The sequence below is a fragment of the Rattus norvegicus genome, chromosome X, assembly GCF_036323735.1.
Source record: "Rattus norvegicus strain BN/NHsdMcwi chromosome X, GRCr8, whole genome shotgun sequence".
In the NCBI taxonomy this organism is placed as follows: domain Eukaryota; kingdom Metazoa; phylum Chordata; class Mammalia; order Rodentia; family Muridae; genus Rattus; species Rattus norvegicus.
In genome coordinates this window covers 103,842,351-103,866,366 of record NC_086039.1, presented here as the reverse complement: position 1 = coordinate 103,866,366, position 24,016 = coordinate 103,842,351, and the positions used below count along the sequence as shown (strand labels likewise).

The following is a 24,016-nucleotide window of genomic DNA, read 5'->3' as shown; positions in this document are numbered from 1 at the left end:
TCAAATGCTTTCTCAGCATCTAATGAAATGATCCTGTGGTTCTGTTCTTTCAGTTTGTTTATATAATGGACCACGTTGATGGTTTTCCGTATATTAAACCATCCCTGCATGCCTGGGATGAAGCCTACTTGATCATGGTGGATGATTGTTTTGATGTGCTCTTGGATTCGGTTTGCCAGAATTTTATTGAGTATTTTTGCGTCGATATTCATAAGGGAAATTGGTCTGAAGTTCTCTTTCTTTGTTGTGTCTTTGTGTGGTTTAGGTATAAGAGTAATTGTGGCTTTGTAGAAGGAGTTCGGTAGGGCTCCATCTGTTTCAATTTTGTGGAATAGTTTGGATAATATTGGTATGAGGTCTTCTATGAAGGTCTGATAGAATTCTGCACTAAACCCGTCTGGACCTGGGCTCTTTTTGGTTGGGAGACCTTTAATGACTGCTTCTATTTCCTTAGGAGTTATGTGGTTGTTTAACTGGTTTATCTGTTCCTGATTTAACTTCGGTACCTGGTATCTGTCTAGGAAATTGTCCATTTCCTGAAGATTTTCACGTTTTGTTGAATATAGGTTTTTATAGTAAGATCTGATGATTTTTTGAATTTCCTCTGAATCTGTTGTTATGTCTCCCTTTTCATTTCTGATTTTGTTAATTTGGACGCACTCTCTGTGTCCTCTCGTTAGTCTGGCTAAGGGTTTATCTATCTTGTTGATTTTCTCAAAGAACCAACTTTTGGTTCTGTTGATTCTTTCTATGGTCCTTTTATTCTACTTGGTTGATTTCAGCTCTGAGTTTGATTATTTCCTGCCTTCTATTCCTCCTGGGTGTATTTGCTTCTTTTTGTTCTAGAGCTTTTAGGTGTGCTGTCAAGCTGCTGACATATGCTCTTTCCTGTTTCTTTCTGCAGGCACTCAGCGCTATGAGTTTTCCTCTTAGCACAGCTTTCATTGTGTCCCATAAGTTTGAGTATGTTGTATCTTCATTTTCATTAAATTCTAAAAAGTTTTTAATTTCTTTCTTTATTTCTTCCTTGACCAGGTTATCATTGAGTAGAGCATTGTTCAATTTCCACGTATATGTGGGCATTCTTCCCTTATTGTTATTGAAGACCAGTTTTAGGCCGTGGTGGTCCGATAGCACGCATGGGATTATTTCTATCTTTCTGTACCTGTTGAGGCCCGTTTTTTGACCAATGATATGGTCAATTTTGGAGAAAGTACCATGAGGAGCTGAGAAGAAGGTATATCCTTTTGCTTTAGGATAGAATGTTCTATAAATATCCGTTAAGTCCATTTGGCTCATGACTTCTCTCAGTCTGTCGACATCACTGTTTAATTTCTGTTTCCATGATCTGTCCATTGATGAGAGTGGGGTGTTGAAATCTCCCACTATTATTGTGTGAGGTGCAATCTGTGTTTTGAGCTTTAGTAAGGTTTCTTTTACGTATGTAGGTGCCCTTGTATTTGGGGCATAGATATTTAGGATTGAGAGTTCATCTTGGTGGATTTTTCCTTTGATGAATATGAAGTGTCCTTCCTTATCTTTTTTGATGACTTTTAGTTGGAAATTGATTTTATTTGATATTAGAATGGCTACTCCAGCTTGCTTCTTCTGACCATTTGCTTGGAAAGTTGTTTTCCAGCCTTTCACTCTGAGGTAGTGTCTGTCTTTGTCTCTGAGGTGTGTTTTCTGTAGGCAGCAGAATGCAGGGTCCTCGTTGCGCATCCAGTTTGTTAATCTATGTCTTTTTATTGGGGAGTTGAGGCCATTGATATTGAGAGATATTAAGGAATAGTGATTATTGCTTCCCTTTATATTCATATTTGGATGTGAGGTTATGTTTGTGTGCTTTCATTCTCTTTCTTTTGTTGCCAAGACGATTAGTTTCTTGCTTCTTCTAGGGTATAGCTTGCCTCCTTATGTTGGGCTTTACCATTTATTATCCTTTGTAGTGCTGGATTTGTAGAAAGATATTGTGCAAATTTGGTTTTGTCATGGAATATCTTGGTTTCTCCATCAATGTTAATTGAGAGTTTTGCTGGATACAGTAACCTGGGCTGGCATTTGTGTTCTCTTAGGGTCTGTATGACATCAGTCCAGGATCTTCTGGCCTTCATAGTTTCTGGCGAGAAATCTGGTGTGATTCTGATAGGTCTCCCTTTATATGTTACTTGACCTTTTTCCCTTACTGCTTTTAATATTCTTTCTTTATTTTGTGCGTTTGGTGTTTTGACAATTATGTGACGGGAGGTGTTTCTTTTCTGGTCCAATCTATTTGGAGTTCTGTAGGCTTCTTGTATGTCTATGGGTATCTCTCTTTTTAGGTTAGGGAAGTTTTCTTCTATGATTTTGTTGAAGATATTTACTGGTCCTTTGAGCTGGGAGTCTTCACTCTCTTCTATACCTATTATCCTTAGGTTTGATCTTCTCATTGAGTCCTGGATTTCCTGTATGTTTTGGACCAGTAGCTTTTTCCGCTTTACATTATCTTTGACAGTTGAGTCAATGATTTCTATGGAATCTTCTGCTCCTGAGATTCTCTCTTCCATCTCTTGTATTCTGTTGGTGAAGCTTGTATCTACAGCTCCTTGTCTCTTCTTTTGGTTTTCTATATCCAGGGTTGTTTCCATGTGTTCTTTCTTGATTGCTTCTATTTCCATTTTTAATTCCTTCAACTGTTTGATTGTGTTTTCCTGGAATTCTTTCAGGGATTTTTGCGATTCCTCTCTGTAGGGTTCTACTTGTTTATTAATGTTTTCCTGTGTTTCCCTAAGTGTGTTCATGTCTTTCTTGAAGTCCTCCAGCATCATGATCAAATATGATTTTGAAACTAGATCTTGCTTTTCTGGTGTGTTTGGATATTCCATGTTTGTTTTGGTGGGAGAATTGGGCTCCGATGATGGCATGTAGTCTTGGTTTCTGTTGCTTGGGTTCCTGCGCTTGCCTCTCGCCATCAGATTATCTCTAGTGTTACTTTGTTCTGCTATTTCTGACAGTGGCTAGACTGTCCTATAAGCCTGTGTGTCAGGAGTGCCGTAGACCTGTTTTCCTCTCTTTCAGTCAGTTATGGGGACAGAGTGTTCTGCTTTCGGGCGTGTAGTTTTTCCTCTCTACAGGTCTTCAGCTGTTCCTGTGGGCCTGTGTCTTGAGTTCACCAGGCAGCTTTCTTGCAGCAGAAAAGTTGGTCTTACCTGTGGTCCCGAGGCTCAAGTTCGCTCGGGGGGTGCTGCCCACGGGCTCTCTGCAGCGGCAGCAACCAGGAAGACCTGTGCCGCCCCTTCCGGGAGCTTCAGTGCACCAGGGTTCCAGATGGTCTTTGGCTTTTTCCTCTGGCGTCCGAGATGTGTGTGCAGGGAGCAGTCTCTTCTGGTTTCCCAGGCTTCTCTGCCTCTCTGAAGGTTTAGCTCTCCCTCCCACAGGATTTGGGTGCAGAGAACTGTTTATCCGGTCTGTTTCTTTCAGGTTCCGGCTGTGTCTCAGGCAGGTGTCCTGCTGCTCCTGGGCCCTCCCCCACGGGAGCCCAGAGGCCTTATACAGTTTCCTCTTGGGCCAGGGATGTGGGCAGGGGTGAGCAGTGTTGGTGGTCTCTTCTGCTCTGCAGCCTCAGGAGTGCCCACCTGACCAGGCGGTTGGGTCTCTCTCTCACCGGGTCTGGGAGCAGAGAGCTGCTGCGGGCCGGGATCCGCGGGTGTGGGACTTCTACTTGTTTATTAATGTTTTCCTGTGTTTCCCTAAGTGTGTTCATGTCTTTCTTGAAGTCCTCCAGCATCATGATCAAATATGATTTTGAAACTAGATCTTGCTTTTCTGGTGTGTTTGGATATTCCATGTTTGTTTTGGTGGGAGAATTGGGCTCCGATGATGGCATGTAGTCTTGGTTTCTGTTGCTTGGGTTCCTGCGCTTGCCTCTCGCCATCAGATTATCTCTAGTGTTACTTTGTTCTGCTATTTCTGACAGTGGCTAGACTGTCCTATAAGCCTGTGTGTCAGGAGTGCCGTAGACCTGTTTTCCTCTCTTTCAGTCAGTTATGGGGACAGAGTGTTCTGCTTTCGGGCATGTAGTTTTTCCTCTCTACAGGTCTTCAGCTGTTCCTGTGGGCCTGTGTCTTGAGTTCACCAGGCAGCTTTCTTGCAGCAGAAAATTTGGTCTTACCTGTGGTCCTGAGGCTCAAGTTCACTCGTGGGGCGCTGCCCAGGGGCTCTCTGCAGCGGCAGTAACCAGGAAGACCTGTGCCGCCCCTTCCGGGAGCTTCAGTGCACCAGGGTTCCAGATGGTCTTTGGCTTTTTCCTCTGGCGTCCGAGATGTGTGTGCAGGGAGCAGTCTCTTCTGGTTTCCCAGGCTTCTCTGCCTCTCTGAAGGTTTAGCTCTCCCTCCCACGGGATTTGGGTGCAGAGAACTGTTTATCCGGTCTGTTTCTTTCAGGTTCCGGCTGTGTCTCAGGCAGGTGTCCTGCCGCTCCTGGGCCCTCCCCCACGGGAGCCCAGAGGCCTTATACAGTTTCCTCTTGGGCCAGGGATGTGGGCAGGGGTGAGCAGTGTTGGTGGTCTCTTCTGCTCTGCAGCCTCAGGAGTGCCCACCTGACCAGGCGGTTGGGTCTCTCTCTCACCGGGTCTGGGAGCAGAGAGCTGCTGCGGGCCAGGATCTGCGGGTGTGGGACTTCCGTTAAACACAGAACGTGCCCGGTCCTAGAGAAATTCTGCTTCCGTATGTCCCAAGCTCACCAGGCAGCTTTCTTGCAGCAGAAAATTTGGTCTTACCTGTGGTCCCGAGGCTCAGGTTCGCTCGTGGGGTGCTGCCCAGGGGCTCTCTGCAGCGGCAGCAACCAGGAACTCAGCTCCTCTTTGAAAAAGCTATGAGAACACCAATGATGCCTTTCTCCTATTCTTTATTAAGGTATCTCTGCAAAGATCATCACAATTTCCCCCAAGAACCAAGTGAAATGACTACTGTCAACTCTTCATCCCATTGGCTACTGGGGATGCAAAGACGGAAAGATGCTAAGTGAACACTTATGTGTCAAGGGAGTTTAAGGCAGTAGTTCAGACTCCGAGATTCAGGAAAAACACCTTCCTGTAGCTCTAATATCCAAAGACTTAGCTATCTCTTCATAGAGCTCCAATAAGACCCAGATCATATACACTCCTGATATGATCACAAAAGGCCCTGACAGGGCACAAGAATGGAAGAATGGAAATGGCAATGACTCCCCCACTACCACACCAAATGATTACACTGTATATCACAGAGATGGCACAATTCTATTTGTAGAGATGAGTGTGTTTATTAATTAACTCTTACATTTCCACTCACCCAAAATACAGGGGCACTACTGATGTTAAGAAGTAACATCCTGCCGACGTGTTCTTCTGGTGGCGGATCGGTGGTTTATCTTGTGCAAGGCAAAATGGAGCTCGAGGCCATGAGTGGGTATACCAGCCCAGTGGACCCAGCTGTCTTCCCTCACCTGACTGTGGTACTTCTGTCCATCGGCATGTTCTTCACTGCCTGGTTCTTCGTTTACGAGGTCACCTCTACCAAGTACACGTGCGATATTTACAAAGAGCTCCTCATCTCCTTGGTGGCCTCACTCTTCATGGACTTCGGAGTCCTCTTCCTCCTGCTCTGGTTTGGCATCTACGTATGAGTCTCCAAGGCAGCTCACCAGGCGGCTCACCAAGTCTCTGCTTTTGCAAATTAATTTTTTACCATTGCTACATGTCCCACCTGCTGTTTACAATAAAGGCAGATGTGTGACAAAAAATAAATAAATAACATCCTACCAGGTGATGGCACATGCCTTTAATACCAGCATTCAAGAAGCAGAGACAGGCAGATCTCTGTGAATAGGAGGCCAGCCAGGTCTGCAAAATAAGTTCCAGGACAGCTAAGAATATGGACTCGTAAGTTGAGAAGAAAGCAAATCATATTTTAATGATGCACTAAATATTGTGCTTGTATCTGTAGGATTATCTTCCCATAAACCCTTAGGAAGCTTCCTTGAAGTACACTTGGGATTTTGCTGTACCCCATCAGAAGAATTATCAGGTTTCTGCTACTCCATCATCTACACTTGGATCCAAGAGAAAAACATCCCCTTCCAATGCCTGACTGGGGCAAGGAGAAATGGCACGTGCCACTGGCGAGTGTGAAACTACCACCATGAAACACCTAGCAAAAATCTGGTAAAGTTATAAGTGACCCTATATAATAACCCCATAATTACAACATTGATATACAACCTGGAAAATAGCTACAAAGTAATCATTGAACGACATAGAAATAACATTCATTACTTCACTATTTTTACTAAATCTGCAGGAAAATGATGGCTGAAAATTCACCTTAAAACACATTATAATGTATTATTTAAAAGAACCACATGCAGCCGTGGAGTAGAATTCCAATCACTCAATGAATGGAGTGGTTCTCCAATTACTCAGTAAGTGGAATAGTGTACCATTACTAGCACATATAGGACTCTGAACAAAATATAAGGTATGAAAAGAGAAAGGCAAAGACATCTAAAGCACTCCAACATAGAGATTTAAAGCTATGCAAAAGAATGTTTTATACAAAAAATGAATTATAAAGCTGTGGTTATAATACATTAGGTAAAGTACATAATGGGCAAGCATGAGGATCTGGATTACATTTCCAAAACCCATATAATAAAAAGCCAAGCATGGTAGTACAAGCTTATAATCACGGCATAGTAGAGGCTAGCCTAATCTAGCCTACCCTAACTGCTGAGTTCCAGGCCAATGAGAGAATGTTATTTAAACTAAGAAAATTTTCCAAAGGTGTATAGCAGTTCGTGTCCAACACCTGAGGTTGGCCTTTTATCTCCATACCTCCACACATACACACAGTCACACACACACACACACACACACACACACACACACACACACGCAAGCATATACATACACACACAGTATAAATCATAACTACAAATTCGAAGGAATGGTTACTTCTAGGAGGAGGAAAAGGGCAATGAAAAGAGAGTAAACTGAAAGATTTTGTAATAGTTGAAATAATTTATCTTAATTCATGCTCATGGCTACTGCATTAAATGTTATAGCTTTGAATTTTTGCAACATTTCAAAATTAACAAGTGATACTTATAGGGTCTTTATAATTTTTAAAGCAATCCTATAAATTTTAGAAACCACACACACACACACACACACACACACACACACACGCATAATATATATATTTATATATATACTTATAAATATATACATATTTAAAATTTCACCAGGTACCATGATAAAACCCTACCTTTTGGGGAGGAAAGGCCAGAACATAGGTACTACATGCATATATTGATTTCTGAAGCCATGAAAATGCAGTTATTGCTTTCATAAATGTAAACTCATAAATAATTTTATAAAGTTACTACAAATAAAATCTAGATTATATTTTATCTCTTCAACCCAGTAGCTATACCTTACAAATGAATGCCCTCAAAACCTTTTCCAAGTAATTAAATCTGGAAGTATTCTAAAGCTTGTTCCACAGAGCCCTGAAGCTTCCACATTCCTATTGCTCTAATCTCCTGGGTACTTCCCTGGAGTATTGCCCAATTCCCATTATTATGATGAACTATATATTTAAATAAAACTATTATAACAGTTTAAAAACACATTCTCAGTTGGGTGTTCTGCCACTGTCTGAAGTTCCCATACATAGGAGGAGGCTAAGGGAAGAAGACTGCAGGTCTAGCCCAGCATGGAGTATGTGATGAAGATCCTATTTATGAAAACACACAAGGAAAAAACCTCCAATTCATAACAAATGCAAAGTCAACAGCAATGTGAAAACTCTGCTTTGTTTTTTTGGAAGTTACAGTTAATGTATAAAGATGACATGCTTCACATCTGAAACACTTGGGTTAACAAAGAGATAAAAGAGAATCAACTGAAAGCGACACACACAGACACACACCAAAAGAAATCTTAGTATATTAAGCTCATAAAAATAATGAAGTATAAAATACTTTAGGCAACTTAAAGACAAGGATACATAATGTGATTATAATTTTGAATATGTATCTGATATAAATTTTAAATATTCAAATAGGAGTTAATTTTCTATCCAAAGACTAATCAATTTGAATAATATACATCAATCTACTCACAGAGGCCTCATTTCAGACAAGGATCAACAAGGGAAGTGATACAAAATAATTTCACCTTATAGATATGTATTTGCATAAGAAGAACTTCTTATGACATGGGAAAAATCTGCAAATTAAATTCTTAATTTGGGTTTTGTTCAGAGAGCCAGCAATCTGAGAAGCAGCTAAAGATTGGTTTTTCATCTAATCTTCAGTCAACATATATAGAGAAGGGAAATAGAGATAATTGATTATTCCAAAGCTTAGACTTGGCCCTTTGGTCAGGAGGTCAGTCTTATCTCTGAGACTTATGGTGCTGATGTGTTTCTCATTCTCTCCACTCCGTGACAGAGGAAGGAGAGAGGGAGCTGGGGTGAGGGTTTCACAAACACCAAAGTCACTGAGCATTCCTTGTGTTTGGATGATATCCAGATTGAAGGATAACTCAAAGCAAACAAACCATTTTCAGTGTGTTCATGTGAGTTCCTTCCTATAGAACAAGTAGAAATGTGTCCTTATATATAGAATATGCAGTGTCCTAGCATTGTGCTCCTGTCATTTGTTATAGTATAACCTTTTCTTTCTTCTGTGCATAATAGAGTCACCCCATCACCATCTTGAGGTTGCCATGTGTTAATGGTAACTGGTACTTGTAGAAGGAGGAGGGGAGGGCCATGGGACTCTCACCTGGTATTTCAGCTATTTCCTGACTTGTACTGTTCTCCTGTTGCAAGTGATCTGAAGATATGCTAGAGTATATAGGAAGTTGAAGATTAACTAAAGGACAGATAGCATGATGCAGCTTCCATGAGGCTGTCATCCACATTTGGATAGGACTTTGTAGTGATGAAATTGTTCTGGAGTCACCCACACTCCTGCAAGGAATGTTTATTTCTACTCTGTAGATGTGCACAATGTTTTGCCAAGAAGGGTGAAATCATACGTTGGTCTGTTTTCAGCTCCCTATATGGAGTGACTAAACAGTCATAGGCTTTTCCTCAGGAAACGTTAACACAACAGTACCCTCTTATTCTCTACACTGTAGATTATCTGAGAAAATATCAAGATAATAGCTGAACAGAACAAATTTACTATTGGATTGACACAAGTAAATGTTCATGTGTAGTTAGACATTAGTTTAAGGCTGTTAAGACATTTTACTTTTTACTTGTTGTCATGGGAGAAAGAAACTCTAATATATAACCAGGCTCAATTTAAAATATGAAGACTCACCAAAACTAGATAAGATTGATGAAACTAGAAAATGCATGCTGACCAGATATAGATCTGTCCTGAGAGACACATTCAGAGCATGTCCAATACAGAGGTCAATGCTAGCAGCAAACCACCGAACTGAGAACAGGACCCCCTTGGGGGGAATTATAGGAAGGATTGAAAGAGCTGAAGAAGCTTGCAATCCTATAAAAACAACAGTGCCAACCAACTAGAGCTTCCAGGGACCAATGCACTACTGAAAGACTATACATGGACTGACCCAGGGCTCCAACTGCTTAGGTAACAGAGAATAGCCTTGTTGGGTCACCAGTGGAAGGGTAAGCCCTTGGTCCTGCCAAGGTTGGACCCCTAGTGCAGGGGGATATGGGGGGGGCAATAAGGGGGATGTATAGGGAGAATACTCATATGGGGGAGGGGGAGGGGAGGGAATGGGGGCTTATGGACAGGAAACAGGGAAGGCGAATAACGTTTGAAATGTAAGTAAAGAAATATATCTAATAAAAATTTTAAAAAAATAAAATATGAAGACAAGTATGCATTTTTTAAAAAGCAGAGTTAGAACATAGAAGTATTTTTGCTAAACTGACTTAACAGTGTTCCTGATAAAAGTAAGACAATATAATCAGGAATCAAGGGCAAGGATAGGGGAACTAAATCACACATCAGAAGCTGGACTGGGGGAACTTCTGTGCTATGATTTACTCTGGGAGGCCAAAAATGGGACACAAAAATAAAATGTATATTTTTTAAAGGGGGGATTCCGAAGAACTGGTGTAAATTTGGTCATGGAGAAAATTTTTGCCAAAAATGTATACCTGTTTTTGTTTTGTTTTTTTTAGCATAGAATAGAGTTTATTCAGGGCATGGGGAGGGGAATCAAGGGGGTAGTAGAGGCAGAGAGAGGGGGGAAGAGAAGTAGAGGATGGCCATGAGCACGTGGAGAGGGGGAGGGAATGGGAAGAGAGGGGGAACAGGAAGGGAAGAGTAAGAGCAAGAGAGAGCGTTGTTGTTTTTTTAATGGATACAAAATGCAGAGTTTGAAGAGGAAGCTAAAACAATTGCCTTTGATATGGTAGGTGCATGTGTGTACTTGTATGTACATACATGCATGCGCTTCTATGGCTGAAATATAACAAAACTGTATTCTGTGTTCCTGGATCTCTCAAGTCTATCTGTGTAGACACATTCACAGGGGTAGTTTCCTTGGTCAGAATTCAGGCTTGGGGCTTAGAGATGTTTTAAAGAAGGATGGAAATTGGATTGCTTCTCCTGGGTGGAAAATTCCATAGAACCATCACTGATGCCAGAGTGTTTCTTTCCTGTCACTCCTACAGTGTCCAAGTGAGACACTCTGGAAGTGACCAATAAAAAGGTCATTTATATTTTTTCCTTTGCTTCTTCCTTATTAAAGATTAAAATTCCTAGTTTTTGAAATTAGAACTCACAGTAACCCTTAGACTAAATCACAAAAATGATTGACGTACATAAACCAATCCTGCTTCAAATGTTCCTGTTTATTAAAAGCATTAACATTAGCTTCTGTTGTTATTGAAATCATACATTTTATTCATTGACCATCTGCTTTCCTGCTCTGTACGTCATAATGGTGGTTAATATTGACCACACTGAAAAGATGGTCTCTTCTAACAAGAACTTCATTAATACAACAAGCTCACATCCTTAACAATGCTACCCACTTATTCTCTCCACCCACTCTCTGGTATCCGCTCGCCAGGATGCTCTAGACAAAGCTACCCAGACCAGTTTCCCTGCATCATTCTCTGAGCTCAGAGGCAGGCTGTTGCATAGCAACAGAGACTCAGAGTCAAATATAGACCCTGGAAGGAAAAAAGTAGCCCCAGGTAATGTCAATGCTATTAGAAAAGTGAACAAAGCATACCTCCCAAACAGCCTCAAAAGCAACCCACATCCTCTTCCTACCAAATCCCCCCACATCATGCCCCCAGCCTAGTATGTTCAGCAATTTCTGTTCTTGATGAAGTACACCATTTTTTGATTCCTCCATTTTCCCCATTCACTCCAAAGTCTTATTCACAGAAGGGCTACATTTTAATAGAACTTGTATTCAACATATGCACAGCGGTATTCCATCTTCAGTGCCATCCTATAAGGGAGTGGTAGTTTTAATCCCAATCTTTTTTATGGATCACGAAGCTGTGTCTCCAAGTTGGTGAGAACCAGGAATGGCTTTTTCAAAGAATAATTAGTAAAGCTAGCACGATGCTTTGACCCTGCAGCCCTAGCTTCTGCTTCTGCTTTATAGAAGCATATAGAAGCATAGACCATAATCCAGGATTGTACCTAGACGATTGGTGGTCCAAGTCCTTATTTACTAGAGAGAAAGATTTTGATTCAAGAGCCACCTGCTGCCCACCTAGCTGGATCTCCTATCCTCTTCTAAGTTGGAGTTGGAGGTTCTGTCCCCTCTCAATGGAGTCTTGAAAGGATCCAAGAATTCCTGTGTATTTCAAAGGATCCAATTCTTTTCACGACCACCCTCAACATCCCCATCTGAGGAAAACAATACTGCCCCTCCTCACAATGTAGTGGACAGCTGTCTGAGTGTGATGGTGCATGCCTGTAACCCTATCACTTGAGGCAGCAGGATCATGAGTTCAGTAAGATCATGGGGCTTCCTGAGGAGTTCTACATACACTGTACTTTTGAATGAACACAAAATTTATTTATTTATTATAAATACACAAAGTGTATTTATCACACTTTGGCTTAATTGAAGGTAATTTTGAAAGCAAGTTCCAAGCACTGAAATAGAAAATTTTAGTGACAATTCACTAACCTCTCTGATCTATGTATATTGTTTCTTTCCCTCAAATGATTTCCAGGTATAGAATAAAATCATTTGAAATTATGGCATTCAAAACTTTAAATTGCCACATGACTCAGAATTTCCATATTTGTACATTAAAATTCCTGTCCATAAATGCTAGGGTGTCATGCTAGACCACTTGTCTAGCATGCATGGGGACCTTAGTGGACTCCCCAGAACTTAAAAAAATGTACATAAAATGTTTTTAGTGGAATTGCTTGTACTTGTCACAACATAAAACAGCTCAACCTCCCATTTATATGCTGAGAACAAGCAAGTCAAGGTCAAAGGAAAATCAGTAGCCTGATATGAGTATAGGACTATTTTCAAGAACCATAGAAATTAGAGAATAGTGCAATTGTCTAAAACTTCATTAAGGTAATAGTTGTACAACTCTACTTAGTTATTAGAAGTTATCAAATGTGATCTTTACAAGTGTGAATTTTATTCTTTATAAAATATTCCCCAGTGGACCTGTTTGAAAAAAGATACAGTTCTCTTTTTCTTGTTATATCAAATTTTTTTATTTAAAAATATATCTTGTAGCTTCCAGGGACTAAGCCACTACCTAAATACTATACATGGACTGACCCTGGACTCTGACCCCATAGATAGCAATGAATATCCTAGTAAGAGCACCAGTGGAAGGGGAAGCCCTGGGTCCTGCTAAGACTGAACCCCCAGTGAACTAGACTATGGGGGGAGGGCGGCAATGGGGGGAGGGTTGGGAGGGGGACACCCATAAGGAAGGGGAGGGGGGAGGGGGATGTTTGCCCGGAAACCAGGAAAGGGAATAACACTTGAAATGTATATAAGAAATACTCAAGTTGGGTCTTCCTGGTTGCTGCTGCTGCAGAGAGCCCGTGAGCAGCACCCCGCGAGCAAACTTGAGCCTCGGGACCACAGGTAAGACCAACTTGTCTGCTGCAAGAGAGCTGCCTGGTGAGATCGGGACACACAGAGGCAGAGTTCATCTAGGACCAGGCAGGTCCTGTGTTTGCCGGAGGTCCCACGCCCGCGGATCCCGGGCCCGCAGCAGCTCTCTGCTCCCAGACCCTGTGGGAAAGACACCTCACCGCCTGATCAGGTGGGCACTCCTGAGGCTGCAGAGCGGAAGAGACCACCAACACTGCTCACCCCTGCCCACATCCCTGGCCCAAGAGGAAACTGTATAAGGCCTCTGGGCTCCCGTGGGGGGAGGGCCCAGGAGAGGCAGGACCCCTGCCTGAGACACCGCCGGAACCTGAGGGAAACAGACCAGATAAACAGTTCTCTGCACCCAAATCCCGTGGGAGGGAGAGCTGAACCTTCAGAGAGGCAGACAAGCCTGGGAAACCAGAAGAGACTGCTCTCTGTACATACATCTCGGACACCAGAGGAAAACACCAAAGGCCATCTGGAACCCTGGTGCACTGAAGCTCCCGGAAGGGGCGGCACAGGTCTTCCTGGTTGCTGCCACCGCAGAGAGCCCGTGGGCAGCAACCCCAAGCGAACTTGAGCCTCGGGACCACAGGTAAGACCAACTTTTCTGCTGCAAGAAAGCTGCCTGGTGAACTCAAGACACAGGCCCACAGGAACAGCTGAAGACCTGTAGAGAGGAAAAACTACACGCCCGAAAGCAGAACACTCTGTCCCCATAACTGACTGAAAGAGAGGAAAACAGGTCTACGGCACTCCTGACACACAGGCTTATAGGACAGTCTAGCCACTGTCAGAAATAGCAGAACAAAGTAACACTAGAGATAATCTGATGGCGAGAGGCAAGCGCAGGAACCCAAGCAACAGAAACCAAGACTACATGCCATCATCGGAGCCCAATTCTCCCACCAAAACAAACATGGAATATCCAAACACACCAGAAAAGCAAGATCTAGTTTCAAAATCATATCTGATCATGATGCTGGAGGACTTCAAGAAAGACATGAACACACTTAGGGAAACACAGGAAAACATTGATAAACAAGTAGAAGTCCCACACCCGCGGATCCCGGCCCGCAGCAGCTCTCTGCTCCCAGACCCGGTGAGAGAGAGACCCAATCGCCTGGTCAGGTGGGCACTCCTGAGGCTGCAGAGTGGAAGAGACCACCAACACTGCTCACCCCTGCCCACATCCCTGGCCCAAGAGGAAACTGTATAAGGCCTCTGGGCTCCCGTGGGGGAGGGCCCAGGAGCGGCAGGACACCTGCCTGAGACACCGCCGGAACCTGAAAGAAACAGACCGGATAAACAGTTCTCTGCACCCAAATCCTGTGGGAGGGAGAGCTAAACCTTCAGAGAGGCAGACAAGCCTAGGAAACCAGAGGAGACTGCACTCTGCGCACATCCAGACGCCAGAGGAAAACACCAAACGCCATCTGGAACCCTGGTGCACGGAGGCTCCCGGAAAGAGCGGCACAGATCTCCTCGGTTGCTGCCGCCACGGAGAGGACTTAGGCAGTACCCCACGAGCACACTTGAGCCTCGGAACCTCAGGTAGGACCAACTTTTCCCCTGCAAGTGACCTGCCTGGTGAACTCAAGACACAGGCCCACAGGAACAGCTAAAGACCTGTAGAGAGGAAAAACTACACGCCCGAAAGCAGAACACTCTGTCCCCATAACTGACTGAAAGAGAGGAAAACAGGTCTACGGCACTCCTGACACACAGGCTTATAGGACAGTCTAGCCACTGTCAGAAATAGCAGAACAAAGTAACACTAGAGATAATCTGATGGCGAGAGGCAAGCGCAGGAACCCAAGCAACAGAAACCAAGACTACATGCCATCATCGGAGCCCAATTCTCCCACCAAAACAAACATGGAATATCCAAACACACCAGAAAAGCAAGATCTAGTTTCAAAATCATATTTGATCATGATGCTGGAGGACTTCAAGAAAGACATGAACACACTTAGGGAAACACAGGAAAACATTAATAAACAAGTAGAATCCTACAGAGAGGAATCGCAAAAATCCCTGAAAGAATTCCAGGAAAACACAATCAAACAGTTGAAGGAATTAAAAATGGAAATAGAAGCAATCAAGAAAGAACACATGGAAACAACCCTGGATATAGAAAACCAAAAGAAGAGACAAGGAGCTGTAGATACAAGCTTCACCAACAGAATACAAGAGATGGAAGAGAGAATCTCAGGAGCAGAAGATTCCATAGAAATCATTGACTCAACTGTCAAAGATAATGTAAAGCAGAAAAGGCTACTGGTCCAAAACATACAGGAAATCCAGGACTCAATGAGAAGATCAAACCTAAGGATAATAGGTATAGAAGAGAGTGAAGACTCCCAGCTCAAAGGACCGGTAAATATCTTCAACAAAATCATAGAAGAAAACTTCCCTAACCTAAAAAGAGAGATACCCATAGACATACAAGAAGCCTATAGAACTCCAAATAGATTGGACCAGAAAAGAAACACCTCCCGTCACATAATTGTCAAAACACCAAACGCACAAAATAAAGAAAGAATATTAAAAGCAGTAAGGGAAAAAGGTCAAGTAACATATAAAGGGAGACCTATCAGAATCACACCAGACTTCTCGCCAGAAACTATGAAGGCCAGAAGATCCTGGACTGATGTCATACAGACCCTAAGAGAACACAAATGCCAGCCCAGGTTACTGTATCCAGCAAAACTCTCAATTAACATTGATGGAGAAACCAAGATATTCCATGACAAAACCAAATTTACACAATATCTTTCTACAAATCCAGCACTACAAAGGATAATAAATGGTAAAGCCCAACATAAGGAGGCAAGCTATACCCTAGAAGAAGCAAGAAACTAATCGTCTTGGCAACAAAACAAAGAGAATGAAAGCACACAAACATAACCTCACATCCAAATATGAATATAAAGGGAAGCAATAATCACTATTCCTTAATATCTCTCAATATCAATGGCCTCAACTCCCCAATAAAAAGACATAGATTAACAAACTGGATGCGCAACGAGGACCCTGCATTCTGCTGCCTACAGGAAACACACCTCAGAGACAAAGACAGACACTACCTCAGAGTGAAAGGCTGGAAAACAACTTTCCAAGCAAATGGTCAGAAGAAGCAAGCTGGAGTAGCCATTCTAATATCAAATAAAATCAATTTCCAACTAAAAGTCATCAAAAAAGATAAGGAAGGACACTTCATATTCGTCAAAGGAAAAATCCACCAAGATGAACTCTCAATCCTAAATATCTATGCCCCAAATACAAGGGCACCTACATACGTAAAAGAAACCTTACTAAAGCTCAAAACACAGATTGCACCTCACACAATAATAGTGGGAGATTTCAACACCCCACTCTCATCAATGGACAGATCATGGAAACAGAAATTAAACAGTGATGTCGACAGACTGAGAGAAGTCATGAGCCAAATGGACTTAACGGATATTTATAGAACATTCTATCCTAAAGCAAAAGGATATACCTTCTTCTCAGCTCCTCATGGTACTTTCTCCAAAATTGACCATATCATTGGTCAAGAAACGGGCCTCAACAGGTACAGAAAGATAGAAATAATCCCATGCGTGCTATCGGACCACCACGGCCTAAAACTGGTCTTCAATAACAATAAGGGAAGAATGCCCACATATACGTGGAAATTGAACAATGCTCTACTCAATGATAACCTGGTCAAGGAAGAAATAAAGAAAGAAATTAAAAACTTTTTAGAATTTAATGAAAATGAAGATACAACATACTCAAACTTATGGGACACAATGAAAGCTGTGCTAAGAGGAAAACTCATAGCGCTGAGTGCCTGCAGAAAGAAACAGGAAAGAGCATATGTCAGCAGCTTGACAGCACACCTAAAAGCTCTAGAACAAAAAGAAGCAAATACACCCAGGAGGAGTAGAAGGCAGGAAATAATCAAACTCAGAGCTGAAATCAACCAAGTAGAAACAAAAAGGACCATAGAAAGAATCAACAGAACCAAAAGTTGGTTCTTTGAGAAAATCAACAAGATAGATAAACCCTTAGCCAAACTAACGAGAGGACACAGAGAGTGCGTCCAAATTAACAAAATCAGAAATGAAAAGGGAGACATAACTACAGATTCAGAGGAAATTCAAAAAATCATCAGATCTTACTATAAAAACCTATATTCAACAAAATTTGAAAATCTTCAGGAAATGGACAATTTCCTAGACAGATACCAGGTATCGAAGTTAAATCAGGAACAGATAAACCAGTTAAGCAACCCCATAACTCCTAAGGAAATAGAAGCAGTCATTAAAGGTCTCCCAACCAAAAAGAGCCCAGGTCCAGACGGGTTTAGTGCAGAATTCTATCAAACCTTCATAGAAGACCTCATACCAATATTATCCAAACTATTCCACAAAATTGAAACAGATGGATCACTACCGAATTCCTTCTACGAAGCCACAATTACTCTTATACCTAAACCACACAAAGACCCAACAAAGAAAGAGAACTTCAGACCAATTTCCCTTATGAATATCGACGCAAAAATACTCAATAAAATTCTGGCAAACCGAATTCAAGAGCACATCAAAACAATCATCCACCATGATCAAGTAGGCTTCATCCCAGGCATGCAGGGATGGTTTAATATACGGAAAACCATCAACGTGATCCATTATATAAACAAACTGAAAGAACAGAACCACATGATCATTTCATTAGATGCTGAGAAAGCATTTGACAAAATTCAACACCCCTTCATGATAAAAGTCCTGGAAAGAATAGGAATTCAAGGCCCATACCTGAACGTGGTAAAAGCCATATACAGCAAACCAGTTGCTAACATTAAACTAAATGGAGAGAAACTTGAAGCAATCCCACTAAAATCAGGGACTAGACAAGGCTGCCCACTCTCTCCCTACTTATTCAATATAGTTCTTGAAGTTCTAGCCAGAGCAATCAGACAACAAAAGGAGATCAAAGGGATACAGATCGGAAAAGAAGAGGTCAAAATATCACTATTTGCAGATGACATGATAGTATATTTAAGCGATCCCAAAAGTTCCACCAGAGAACTACTAAAGCTGATAAACAACTTCAGCAAAGTGGCTGGGTATAAAATTAACTCAAATAAATCAGTTGCCTTCCTCTATACAAAAGAGAAACAAGCCGAGAAAGAAATTAGGGAAACGACACCCTTCATAATAGACCCAAATAATATAAAGTACCTCGGTGTGACTTTAACCAAGCAAGTAAAAGATTTCTACAATAAGAACTTCAAGACACTGAGGAAAGAAATTGAAGAAGACCTCAGAAGATGGAAAGATCTCCCATGCTCATGGATTGGCAGGATTAATATAGTAAAAATGGCCATTTTACCAAAAGCAATCTACAGATTCAATGCAATCCCCATCAAAATACCAATCCAATTCTTCAAAGAGTTAGACAGAACAATTTGCAAATTCATCTGGAATAACAAAAAACCCAGGATAGCTAAAGCTATCCTCAACAATAAAAGGACTTCAGGGGGAATCACTATCCCTGAACTCAAGCAGTTTTACAGAACAATAGTGATAAAAACTGCATGGTATTGGTACAGAGACAGACAGATAGACCAATGGAATAGAATTGAAGACCCAGAAATGAACCCACACACCTATGGTCACTTGATTTTTGACAAAGGAGCCAAAACCATCCAATGGAAAAAAGATAGCATTTTCAGCAAATGGTGCTGGTTCAACTGGAGGGCAACATGTAGAAGAATGCAGATCGATCCATGCTTATCACCCTGTACAAAGCTTAAGTCCAAGTGGATCAAGGACCTCCACATCAAACCATACACACTCAAACTAATAGAAGAAAAACTAGGGAAACATCTGGAACACATGGGCACTGGAAAAAATTTCCTGAACAAAACACCAATGGCTTATGCTCTAAGATCAAGAATCGACAAATGGGATCTCATAAAACTGCAAAGCTTCTGTAAGGCAAAGGACACTGTGGTTAGGACAAAACGGCAACCAACAGATTGGGAAAAGATCTTTACCAATCCTACAACAGATAGAGGCCTTATATCCAAAATATACAAAGAACTCAAGAAGTTAGACCGCAGGGAAACAAATAACCCTATTAAAAAATGGGGTTCAGAGCTAAACAAAGAATTCACAGCTGAGGAATGCCGAATGGCTGAGAAACACCTAAAGAAATGTTCAACATCTTTAGTCATAAGGGAAATGCAAATCAAAACAACCCTGAGATTTCACCTCACACCAGTGCGATTGGCTAAGATCAAAAACTCAGGTGACAGCAGATGCTGGCGAGGATGTGGAGAAAGAGGAACACTCCTCCATTGTTGGTGGGATTGCAGACTGGTACAACCATTCTGGAAATCAGTCTGGAGGTTCCTCAGAAAATTGGACATTGAACTGCCTGAGGATCCAGCTATACCTCTCTTGGGCATATACCCAAAAGATGCCCCAACATATAAAAAAGACACATGCTCCACTATGTTCATCGCAGCCTTATTTATAATAGCCAGAAGCTGGAAAGAACCCAGATGCCCTTCAACAGAGGAATGGATACAGAAAATGTGGTACATCTACACAATGGAATATTACTCAGCTATCAAAAACAACGAGTTTATGAAATTCGTAGGCAAATGGTTGGAACTGGAAAATATCATCCTGAGTGAGCTAACCCAATCACAGAAAGACATACATGGTATGCACTCATTGATAAGTGGCTATTAGCCCAAATGCTTGAATTACCCTAGATGCCTAGAACAAATGAAACTCAAGACGGATGATCAAAATGTGAATGCTTCACTCCTTCTTTAAATGAGGAAAAAGAATACCCTTGGCAGGGAAGGGAGAGGCAAAGATTAAAACAGAGACTTAAGGAACACCCATTCAGAGCCTGCCCCACATGTGGCCCATACATATACAGCCACCCAATTAGACAAGATGGATGAAGCAAAGAAGTGCAGACCGACAGGAGCCGGATGTAGATTGCTCCTGAGAGACACAGCCAGAATACAGCAAATACAGAGGCGAATGCCAGCAGCAAACCACTGAACTGAGAATAGGTCCCCTATTGAAGGAATCAGAGAAAGAACTGGAAGAGCTTGAAGGGGCTCGAGACCCCAAAAGTACAACAATGCCAAGCAACCAGAGCTTCCAGGGACTAAGCCACTACCTAAAGACTATACATGGACTGACCCTGGACTCTGACCCCATAGGTAGCAATGAATATCCTAGTAAGAGCACCAGTGGAAGGGGAAGCCCTGGGTCCTGCTAAGACTGAACCCCCAGTGAACTAGTCTATGGGGGGAGGGCGGCAATGGGGGGAGGGTTGGGAGGGGAACACCCATAAGGAAGGGGAGGGGGGAGGGGGATGTTTGCCCGGAAACCGGGAAAGGGAATAACACTCGAAATGTATATAAGAAATACTCAAGTTAATAAAAAAAAAATAAAAAAAAAATAAAAAGAAGGCACCAATTTAAAAAATAAAAAAAAAAAGAAATATATATAAGAAATACTCAAGTTAATAAAAAAAAAGAGTTTACAACAACAACAAAAAAAAAAGAAATCAATTGTTTGGGGTTGGGGATTTAGCTCAGTGGTAGAGCGCTTGCCTAGTAAGCGCAAGGCCCTGGGTTCGGTCCTCAACTCCGAAAAAAAGAAAAGAAAAAAAAAAGAAATCAATTGTTTTTGAAGACTGACTATGTTCCAACTAACACATATTGAATCTGATTGACATTAGCACCCAAGATCATCAATATTTCCCCCATTGAAACCAGCATAATGTTTATTTTACTGATGAGTTGACTAAGCCATGGTATAGCCACATCGATAATGACAAGCCAAGACTCTCAGCCCCCTGACACCAGAGCTAGAGATGATGACCACTACACAGAACATTAACCCTCAACAGCACTTTGCAAAATGCTTAAAATAAGGAGGAATGTCTTCTGCACATAAAAAACAAAAAAAAAAAAAAACCAAAAAACAAAAGCAGAGGTGAATGAGCACTGGTTACGGTAGAGCAACAGGGAGAAGAAAATGGCAGATTCCTTTTGCTGGGTCTCACAGAAAGAAAATATCACTAATACGATTCACTCCATAGTAAAATTTTATTCAAAATAAACCCATATTTAGTCTAATCCAAGGAAGGATTGTCCGGATGCCTCTAAGCACAAGCACCTATCAGCAGTCCTGCAAAGACAATGGCTTTCTGGTGTAGACATCACAGCCCGTAGGATAAAAACAACAAGAGAGCACGCCAGGACCCCTCTTGCTTTTACAGGTGTGTAATTAGAGCTGCACATGGAAGATGGCTGTCCTGGAGTCATACGACTGCTAGTGGCAGGTGCCAGACTGGATTTTCCATCACACTGCAGTCCATGCCACAGTGGCAGGAGCATGGACTGTGAACAAAGGCAGACCAGGTGGTGTAACACCTGTGAGGTTGGCCTGGTGTCTGGAAGTCATAGTTCTTCCCTTCCCGAGGCACTTCGGAATCTCCAGAAAAAAAGCTCACCCTTTCTCTAGACAACATGGCTCAGAGCAGTTCATTCTATTTCACTAAAGATAATTTGGAGCTGTGTATCCTATTAAATGCCTGCACAAAAAAGACCATTGTTCCAAGGAGAGTCTTGGTAAAGAGACCTAAAGGAATGGGATTTGTGACCAAAATGCCAACTCCCTCCTTTCCTGCTGGGCCAAATATCCAATAAAGAATAAAAACAGCAAAAAAAAAAAAAAAAAAAAAAGAGGAGCTGAACCTGATAACAGGGCCAGGACTAAGGGGAGCAGTTGGGAAGTGGGGGTGGTGTTGTGGACAGGGACTCCAGCCTGACTGGGCTGAAAGTTTGGGGCCTTGCAAAGGATAGTCCTGAGATAACCAAATGGCTTTTATTAATTTGGGCCAAAACTTTAAATAAATTCATTTTTACATTTTTTTCTTTTTTTCGGAGCTAGGGCCCGAACCCAGGGCTTTGCGCTTGCTAGGCAAGAGCTCTACCACTGAGCTAAATCTCCAACCCCTCATTTTTACATATTAATGTCTTTTTGCCTTTTATTATTTTCTCTTAATGTAGGTGACACGGGATTCATAACAAAGCTTTATATGTTAGGAGTTGTAATATCAGAAGGATGGATCCTTTCTTCATGGCAACTCTTTACTGTCTTTTATCCTAATTATTCCTCTTGCCCCATACCATATCATACAATAGATAATCTACCTGTAATTCCATGTGACTTTCTGTAACAGAATCTGTTGTCCATAGATTTGTGAGAAATACATGAGAATCCTGGTCCTGTGGGAACAAGAAGTGACATGACTTGAGAAACCCTGTCTAGCCACTCCAGGGCGGACAACCAATCCAGAATGATGTAGACACATGATCATCAAGAACAGATCTGCAACCAATAAAGTTGAGACTTGCTGCAAGAGGAAAAATGCACTCCACAAAGAACAGCAAAATAGCTCAATAAGATGATATTTGTGGTGACTCAGAGGACTTGTATTTGTATCAAGTAATTTTAGGTGAGCTTGAAAATAAGTAGAAAGATTTCTTCTGATGGTGGCCGTCAGTAAGTACCATTCATCTTCCTATTTGCTATCTTATTAAATTTGTGTAGAGAGGGGCTGGAGAGGTGGCTCAGCAGTTAAGAGCATTGGCTGCTCTTCCAGGGGTCCTGAGTTCAATTCCCAGCAACCACACGGTGGCTCACAACCATCTGTAATGGGATGAGGCCCTCTTTCTGGTGTATTGGAAGATAGTTACAGTGTACTCATATACATAAAATAAATAATTCTGGAAAAGAAGAGGAAATAGTTTTAAAAAAAATTGTGTAGAGAGAACAGCAAATACAAAGCTGTCACTGATAAAAATCATGTGTCACTTTCTTGTATCTTAAATTTGAGTGTGTAACTTAAAGTAACCACAGAAACCTGAAAAGTGGAGGAGAATCATGGGGAGGTGGGAGGTAGGTGAAGGAGCCCTAGAAAGGGGGATAGTAGGATGTAGATGCTATGAAGGAGTAAATAGGAAAATGGGGGTACCTTAACTGGGGAGAGGAGGGAAAGGTAATACAGAGGCAGAGGAAGGAAGGAGAAATAAATTATAATAAAATAAATAAAACACAGGAAAAATATAAAACACATTATATATGTACATATATTATATATGTATACACACATATACGTGACAGCTTTGGAAGTGTCACAAGGTTTGTAGATGAAAAGCTACAGGCAATTCAATGGCTGCTGAAGAGAGAGAGTAAGTTTTCAAAAGGAGTAAGCCCTTTATAGATTATATAATCCCAAGAAGTCGACCCTAAGCATATGTACATATGAGCAACAATAAATGGATTCTATAAGTTGTGTATATATGTGTATATGCGTGTATGTGTGTGGTATACAACAATAAATTTAATAAGAGGTTGTGAATTTGAGAAGAAGTGGTTAGAGGGGAAAGGGGAAGGGGTAGAAATGACGCAAATGCAGTTATATATGAAATTCTTAAAAATATTAAAGAAAAATAAAAATGAAAAAAGAGTCACTCAGATTAGCCAGGATAGAAATGGTCAGTTCTGATTTTCATTGTTTTGGTTTTCATTTTCTTCATTTAATCATGGTTACAGGATGGCTGAAGTTGATGGTGTTTGGAAATGCTTATTTCTGCAGAACACTACTAGCCAATTCTCAATGCTAGTATTATCAATGAATATTATCAGCAGGTTAGTGAGAGAATTTGATGAAGCCAGGTAAAAGTAGTCATTACAGGTGACTAGATCAATAATATTGATAAAAGTCTTGAAACATTTTTGCTTACCTGAGTGCAAGATGGGACAGATTTTTAGTTTCTGCTGTCATGGAGAGAGAACC

At 41.6% G+C, this 24,016-nt stretch overlaps 1 protein-coding gene across 1 annotated transcript; it reads left to right on the top strand.

Annotated features, from left to right (window-relative positions):
* The first annotated feature begins 5,355 nt into the window (after nt 1–5,355).
* On the top strand, nt 5,356–5,658 carry Tmem258l4 (transmembrane protein 258 like 4). Its single transcript, XM_063280429.1, has one exon. It carries the CDS (start codon nt 5,404–5,406, stop codon nt 5,641–5,643), a length of 240 nt encoding a protein of 79 aa, XP_063136499.1. The 5' UTR covers nt 5,356–5,403; the 3' UTR covers nt 5,644–5,658.
* The last annotated feature ends 18,358 nt before the right edge of the window (nt 5,659–24,016 follow it).

What these genes read in the sequence shown, in the direction of transcription:
- Tmem258l4 (XM_063280429.1), top strand. Translation starts at nt 5,404, where the DNA reads ATGGAGCTCGAGGCCATGAGTGGGTATACCAGCCCAGTGGACCCAGCT.